The sequence below is a fragment of the Mesitornis unicolor genome, unplaced genomic scaffold, assembly GCF_000695765.1.
Source record: "Mesitornis unicolor isolate BGI_N332 unplaced genomic scaffold, ASM69576v1 scaffold30823, whole genome shotgun sequence".
Taxonomy (NCBI): domain Eukaryota; kingdom Metazoa; phylum Chordata; class Aves; order Mesitornithiformes; family Mesitornithidae; genus Mesitornis; species Mesitornis unicolor.
Window position 1 is genome coordinate 1 of NW_010173132.1, and position 7,951 is coordinate 7,951.

The following is a 7,951-nucleotide window of genomic DNA, read 5'->3' on the forward strand; positions in this document are numbered from 1 at the left end:
GGCGCGGCGGCCTGGGAGAACGTGGACTCCACCGCAGGTAGGGCCGGGGCGGCGAGGAGAAGGGGAAGATGGCGGGGAGGCGGTCGGGCCTGGCCTCACCTGACGGTCCGTCACCCCGCAGAGCCGTGCCCCAAGTGCGAGCACCCCCGCGCCTACTTCATGCAGATCCAGACCCGCTCGGCCGACGAGCCCATGACCACCTTCTACAAGTGCTGCAATCCCCAGTGCGGCCACCGATGGCGGGACTGAAGGCCTCGGTACACCCCGGCCGGCCATGGGGGTGGCCCCCTCGGGTCCCGCGGCCCCTCAGGACCGGGAGGCCTGAGGGGTTGCGGGGATGGGGGGAGGGTGTCTTCTCCTCCAATAAACACATTTCTGGGTGGAAGGAAGCGTCTGCTGTGTGGTTGCTCTAACACCCGAGCTGGGATAAGGCTGCCCTCACAGCTGATAAGGGCAGTCAGAGCCGCTGCAAGGTTCAGCCCATGCTGTGGCTCTAGGGAAGGGTGTAAGGGCCTTACTTCACACAGTTCTGCTAAAAACACACGATAAACTAATGCTGTGCACACCAAGGAATCAGTGTTTAAAATACTGACAGACCTTAAAGTAACCAAGCCAAAGAATAGCTACAAACTTAGCACAGAGACAGCTGCTGAGCAACAGAAGACAAAGCAAAGGTAAAGTGTTACCACTGTGGCACTAAGGGGAGAAAAGAAAAACCCTGTGAAAACTCAGTAAGATAAAGCAGAAATGGTGAACTATATGCTCTACCAGCAATTACTGGTAAAAAACCACTGAAATTGGGATTGCCAATATTTTACTGTTAAGCTTTATTCTCAGTTTAAATACATTCAAAAGTAAAAAGGATAAATAACTTAAAAAAACATGATGGAACAGTTTGTGACATTTAATCTGCATTAACACTCCTACAGGCTAAACCAATTTTCTATGACTCAGCTTTACCTCTTCTATACAGGGATAATCTGCACCCATTTATTCCAGTTCACTTCACAGGGGAACACTCTTCCCAGTCTGAGAGTGCAGTCTATCGTAGGCTCATAGTATATTGTTGGGGTTTCGCTCAGTTTGGGATTGTTCAGTTGCTCTTCCATAACCGGCTGAGAAAAGAGTGACACCAGGGATGGCTTTTTCATGTAGAATCGTCTGATGCAACCGAGAGTTTCTAGACCCTGAAAAGAAATGTCACAATTTTAGCTTGAGCAGTTGTGGTGACAAAAAACCCCACACTGAATGCTGTTCTACCTACAGCGTTCTCAGAAGCATTACACAACTTATACTAAAAGTGGCTTTGCTCTACCCCCTCAGGAGACCACGGGGGTGGCAAAAATTACAGCACCACAAAGCAAGTTCTCATAGCTCACTTGTTGCTTTCAGCGCAGTGGTTGACATCTGGCTACATTTATAAAAATACAAATCAAGGTTTCATTCGCAAAGTAGCAGTGGTGACAATCACACTTCAAGATGTGGGAAAAAGATGAGAAACTCCAGTTTTGTCACCGTGTATTGTTTTGCACTTAAGGACGTATGCCTTTATGGGGGTTTGTCAGGATAGAAGGTCTTTAAGTATTGTCTAGCATAGACACATTTCAGTCTGATTCTTACGTCAAAGATTACCCATCTAAAAGGATGATAAGGAAAAAAAATGAAGATAAACTCTGTGGGTGATTACCACTGCATTACACAGCCCCACTTAACATTTCACAGTGACAGCCACCACTCTTCAGTAACCTACCAGAATTTCAAGTGCATGTACATGCATTCCAGAAGTAAGCTCAAATTTTAAAATCAGTACTATGGTAATTTCAAGGACAGCTAAAGCAGGCTTCCTCCCTTCCTCACTGTGAGCAGTAACTTGCTCTGGCTTTGCTTAATTTGCACTAAAGGGAGAAGGTTGTTTTTCAGGGTTCATTCACAGTCCCACTTTGACTCTCACGTGTGGAGCTGAACCAAATTTGAGTGTGCACAGCTGATGATTCACTTACCTGCAGAATCTCCAAGACAGCCACAGGCTGCAGCACCCCCATGTAATGCTGCAGCAGTGTGCCCTCTGTTATGCCTGGCTTTGTCATGATGTGATAGAGCACAGCTTCCATCATCCCCTTACACACAGGTTTATTCAGATGCCCATCCACAATCCTCCACGGTCTCCCAATGAAGCAGACATTTTCACAGGCCCTGCAAAAGACAATTTAAGTTCAGCTCTGTCAGGAATTACTTATCTAGCTCGATTTCCCATCATCATCACTTCTGCATAATAGAGATTCTTACTACACCCATTACCAGTTTGCTCACACGCTAGGTGTAAATTCTGGAGCTGCTGGGATAACAGAGACTGGTGCCAACCTACTGGACAGTTCCACAGGCCTGAAGTACTTCACATGGGGTGTTCACCACCCGAGAAGCACCACTGTACCACCCAACAGTTACCTTGAGTCCTGATGACCAGGCAAGCTTTGTTTGCTACTAGCTCTAATACCCCCCAAAAGCTAGCCAAGATCTCCTTCAATCCGCAATGTGGAGCAACAGTGCTCAGATACGAAAGAACTTCCTCATTTTTTAGCATTCTGGAGTCCTGCATGGAAATTCGCCTTTCCCATAGTGCAGTTTCTCCAGGCCTTTCCTGGGCACGTGGAAGCTGAGACTTCCCAGTACTGGGCTAATTTGTGAAATAAAATTAGTTATGTTTTTCTGATACTTGGGGCTACTAAGTTTGGGAGAAAACAAGTATCAAGAATTGTTTTCAGCACGCACACAAGCACGAGTAACATTAACAACAATGGAGGAAAAAATGGGGTTTCCCCATCATCAGTGCTCATTGCCCATCAGAGCATAAAACTGAGGTTTCCAAGTCATTTGCTCTCAGACATTATTTTGTAGTGCTAAGTGTTGAGTTATTGTGCAGACATCTGTTACTCACCGGTCCCTCTCTGCCTGGGATACATCTGTCATAGAGCCTCCTGGAAAGAAAAGGACATGTACTTCTTAAGTTAATTAGTCCAAACTCTATCTAGTGGAAGGAAAGCAAAAGGCGGCTAAGCTGTAAAATGCAACAGCTTATGCTAGCGAATAACACCAGCAAACCACGCCATGTGTTGTTCTCAGTTGCATGGGGAGCTCTAAGCTTCCACTGACTGCCTTTACCTGTCCGCAGCATGCTCTTTCTTCCCACACCCCTTCTTGCAACCACATCTGTCTACTTCAGCACACTTTTTGTGGTTCCATTCCCAAATCACAGCAGGAAGTTTTATTCCTAGAAGTCTGGTGACATGGCTGAACAACAGGTAGTTCTACGGACCGAAAGAACCGAGTTTCACACTGAGCTACGCAGGGTGTCAGCTCACAAGCACTCAAAGGTTTACCTTAATGTTCCTGGTAAGCATACAAAATTGGGCAGAAGTCTGAGTAGCTGCAGACTTGCTACAAGTCTCAAATGCAAACTCAAGATTTCAAGAGTTCAATTGCAAAGTGAAGGTTGTCTCTGCAACTTCCATTATGCATTATGTCATGGGTTTTAATTATACAATTACTTAATGTAGTTATTTCTACCACACCCAGAGGCTAACAGCTTTGGCTTAATCCCGTGCAAACCCTTCAGCTGGCCTTCATCAGTAGGACCAGTAAGCACTCTATGCTTGATACCGTAACAGCTATTTTTAACCTCCTGTGTTACAAACAAGTAGAGGAAGTTAAAGCCGAAACAGTGCTTTAGTAGTTCCATGTAAGAACTGCAGAAGTCTACGCTGTTTAGACAGCCCCGAGTCTGTTTCCTGCAGGAAGGCTCCAATTAAACAATACCAAGCTCTAAGAAGGTACGGCTCAGTCGGCACCGATTCATGTGTCAGTCTGCAGCTCTAAACACGCGTAACGGCAGATCTTGGCAAAATACCACACAAGCAGTTAGCTTGTGATTCAATCTGAAATCAGAGCTGATAAAAACAAAAACAAAATAAAACCCCCAACAACCTACTCGATGTAAAACTTGGCAAGAACTACTAGCTATTAAAAAGAAAACTGGCAGTAAAAAGGAAATTAAAGTGAAGTCAAATTAAGTTACAAATTAGGCTATTAATCTTCTCACTGGGATGTGCTGCTTTCTGGTGAATGGTTTAATGACTTTACAACATTCAGTCATGGGCATTCTAGTTAAGTGCACACCAGTAGCACTGCATTTTCTAGGTTTAGAGATGTCTGGCCTTTGGACTGAAGCCAGAGATAAGAATCTTCAGATCCAAATATGCTTTTGGAGAAGAGTAAGAAATGGGAATGAGTTTTTAAGGAAAATAATCTTCTGGACTAGTCATGAGCATTCTAGCAATAGGCACAGGAAGAAATCTTTGATGTATTTGAAACCTCCAAGACCTTCCAGATCAAGTAGTGTTATGCCACTTTGTCTTTGAGAAATGACAACCCTCTCTCTCTCTGGTGCAGCTTCACAAGGAATGTAGTATTTGCTTATAAAACAGATTTACCTGTTTGGGATCATCTGATGATGAGCTAGTATCTATTTCTTGGATGTAGAGAGCTCCTACATACCTTTAGAGACTCCTGGGTTCTCCTGTAAGTAGGCAAGGTCATCATCCTGTTCTCTGGCTGATTGTTCAAGGCTAGGGACCTGCTTGTTGTGCTCAGCACTGAGCTTATCATTCTCTACTTCAAGTTCTTTGTCCTCAGAACAAGATTTATCTTGTTCCTTGTAAGTGTCCACATTGATGGCATCTGGAGCACACGCTGGCTGGTCAGCCTGGTCTTCTGTCTGCCTTCCCAGGGAGCCTGTTTCTTCATCCATGATTAAAGCTTCCTTCATTGTAACAGGATCTGTAACACCTGCATCAAAGTTATTTCCATTTGCACTTTCTGAACCACTCTGTGGGCTCTGGCAGAGTTGATTGCCATCCTGAAGGACATCATTTTGAGTCTTACATCTCTTCTTTGGGGGTTCTTCATCGCTGACAGATTGTGTGTCTTTTCCCAGCTGCTCCTCCTCTCTCGAACATTCCTCTTTCTTTGGTTCTGATGGCAGGCAATCCTGTTGTAAGTCTGGGAGAGTGGTTTCTGCACCTTGCTGATCAGAATCATCTGGTTTATTCTTCAGACATACTGAATGTAATAGCCATGGCTTGGCAAATACTATTGCAACCAGTCTTACAGTATGGCCTCCTACTTCCAAAACTTGCTGCATTTCAATAAGGTCCTAACAAACAAACAAACACACGCCACAAAAATTATCTCGGGAACTTTCACTGGAAAATGTCAGTTTAACGAATTATCATGGATTTGCCATCTTTAACTGGCAGCAAAGAAAGAGGAAGAGCTTAGTAGAATATTCCATCTTCTGTGCTGCTGCACTGAAGTTGAAAAGATGTTTTACCCCTTAAACTTTTCTGAAATTACAGCACAAGACTTTTTTTTCCAGCTTAAATTAAGTTAAAATGTTACTGAGAAAGAGTATTTTGCTTGCAAAGGTGAACGTTGGTATGTCTAGGTTTCTGAAACAGCTCTTTCCTATCTGTAAGTGCTGCTTTAACTTTTGGCCTCCTTAACTTTGAGGTGAGATTGCTATCAGGTGTTGGTATGGGATCTCTTGCCTAATATAAACAGCTCTGTTCAAATTGTATTTGCTTCCTACTGCCTGGAAGATTGTCCTATTCAAGGGAAACATTAAACAGGCAAACATTAATGTATGGAAAGCAGCTGGCTGGAAAAGCACCTGAATGTACTGCTCCAAGCTCCTGGTGCGTTCAGGTGCTACCTCTTCATAGCTGCAGAAACGTTTGCTCAGCTCAGCTTTGCAAATTCCAAAGTGGGAAGTAGCCTCTACCGCGTTACGGATCTCCAAAACAGCAGCTACATCTCTGGGATTATAGCCGTAATGTTCTGTACAAGCATGAAGGAACTGATGAACCTCGTAATTTTCTTCCTGGACTTTTATCAGCCTGGTAAAAGTTTCAGGGAGGCAGGAGACTCCCACAACCATGTTATCAAGCTGAGAAGAAACTGCAAAGCAAATAAAAAACAAGTGTGAGCTGTGAAATGGTTGTTACTGTGCAGTACACTAGAGAAAGATGTTCTTAGACAGACGGATTAGAGGTGTTCTAGACTCTTCTAATTAAAAATAGAGCTCAGTTTTCTGTCTTCATTGCTGCAGTTTCCTTTTTTCTTTCTGCCTCACATATTTGCCTCTGAAAACACCTGTAGAAGAAGATCAAGCTGGTTTACAAGGGCTAACCCTAATATCAAAGTGAAGTATTGCTGAAAGATAGTGTAGACCGACTGGTATTTGCGTTTTTTCTTGAAGGAGGTCAAGTGAAAACTCTAGGGCAAGGAAGTGCTATGGAGGACCCTGTTAATCAAAAACTTGGAAGCAGCTGATCCATGGCAGAAAGCTATTGGCCAAATAAGATACAAGTAAGTTGACAATGTCTCAATACTATTAGTGTAACAAAGCATCTCTGTTTGGAGACAGGTCCATCACTGCACAAAACTGACCCCTGCTGTACTGAGTATTCAGCAGTTGAAGCAGTGAAACACCTTTTTCTGGTCCCGGATGATCAGAGGGTAGCTTTGGCACTGCTCTTGCCTGCTTCCCCACCCCTTTATCGGCAGACTGCCTTTACCTCATGCCTTGTGGGACACTCGTACGACATCTGCACATCTTTGACAGCCAAGGAAAAAGGAGAACTGTAATGAGCTGTCAGCTCAGTACACCTGGAGGGTATGTGTGGCAGCAGAGACAGGAGAAAGAATTTGTTTTACCTCTACCACAATAGCAATAGGAATGGACAAGAACAGCACTAGATCTTCCTACTACTGAGCTAAACAACTAAAGGCTTTCCTTGATACATCTGCATTACAGCTGAAAGGAAGGTGCTCCTCAAGAAGGGAGACTGCTGATAAATTGCAAATATTCAAGCTCTAAATATTATCAAAATGTTTAAATTACTCTGTAGGTAAAAGGCCACATATTGGACACCACTATTTCAGGCACTTGCATGAGACAAGTAAATGTGAATTTCCATTCAAGGAGCTCTGAAAGATTTTCTTTTCTCTTTACAGAAGAGAAAGCCTGGGTGTGACATAATATGGTATTTTAATTACAGAAGGGACTGAAAAAACTCAGAGGACAGACTTCCTCTTTGGATCAATAGTTTCACGTAACATAAAATACAGCCAAAGACTTGTTACCAACAAAAGGTGCCTCTGTAAGTCTACGACCTGTTTGTTTTAAGTCAGGAGAGAAAGCATTGCAAGGCAAACTGCAGGTGTAATGAAAAAAGAATGTTGATATTAAGAGGCTTTGTTCAAATCAGGTCCTCAGCTCAGGAGTTCGCTATCTTTCCTGCTCCAACCCACTTCTGTGTAAGTTAGGCCAAACAGAAACTAACCTGGAGAGCTGAGTCTTCCTGGAAGTGGTGTACATCGCAGCTTAACCTTCACCTGGCAGGAATTGACCACGATATTGTCACTGGGACTCAGATTGCGCGTGCTGACAATTCCAGGGGCATAGTAGCCTCTCATCAGTAAGTAATTTGTGTGAGATGCTTGCCGAGCTTTTACTTCTATTCTCCGTTTGCCTCCAGAGCCGTCATCTAAATCATCATCATCGTCATCATCATCCTCAAGTCCTTCTTTTCCCAAACTGCAGCAGACAGAGGTGTTTTGTTTGTTTGCTGGGAATTTTTTTCTCCCAAATAAGAAAGTGACTCATTACACAGAGCAAAGCAAGAACACTTGCTATTCTGCATTCTAGCATTTAGTCACGAACAGCTGTGGCTATGTCCATAGCAGCCTGGTTTGCAGTGCTGAGAACAAGCAATTACAGAAATGAAAATACACTGAAAGGTCCCTGGAAAAGGAAACTCTCTCTTTTTTTTTTTTTTTTTGCAAACATGTTGAAATGAATCCAAAATATCTCAGCTTACAGTGCTGAACCTCT

The 7,951-nt window shown here is 43.7% G+C and overlaps 2 protein-coding genes across 2 annotated transcripts in view; one reads left to right on the plus strand and one right to left on the minus strand.

Annotated features, from left to right (window-relative positions):
• Positions 1-3: 3 nt before the first annotated feature.
• POLR3K (polymerase (RNA) III (DNA directed) polypeptide K, 12.3 kDa) lies at positions 4-249 on the plus strand (the record flags this gene model as incomplete). The annotated part of the gene is made up of 2 exons (XM_010180612.1): positions 4-37; positions 122-249. Coding segments are annotated over 2 exons (162 nt in total), but the record flags the coding sequence as incomplete, so codon positions are not given.
• Positions 250-965: 716 nt separating this feature from the next.
• Positions 966-7,951, minus strand: part of GTF3C1 (general transcription factor IIIC, polypeptide 1, alpha 220kDa) — a 37,945-nt gene continuing 30,959 nt past the window's right edge. The window contains exons 32-37 of the mRNA XM_010180613.1: positions 7,401-7,654; positions 5,726-6,012; positions 4,552-5,209; positions 2,936-2,975; positions 2,001-2,193; positions 966-1,187 (exon numbers count right to left, since the gene is read on the minus strand). Coding sequence (XP_010178915.1) covers positions 966-1,187; positions 2,001-2,193; positions 2,936-2,975; positions 4,552-5,209; positions 5,726-6,012; positions 7,401-7,654 — 1,654 coding nt within the window. The remainder of the gene's footprint in view (positions 1,188-2,000; positions 2,194-2,935; positions 2,976-4,551; positions 5,210-5,725; positions 6,013-7,400; positions 7,655-7,951) is intronic.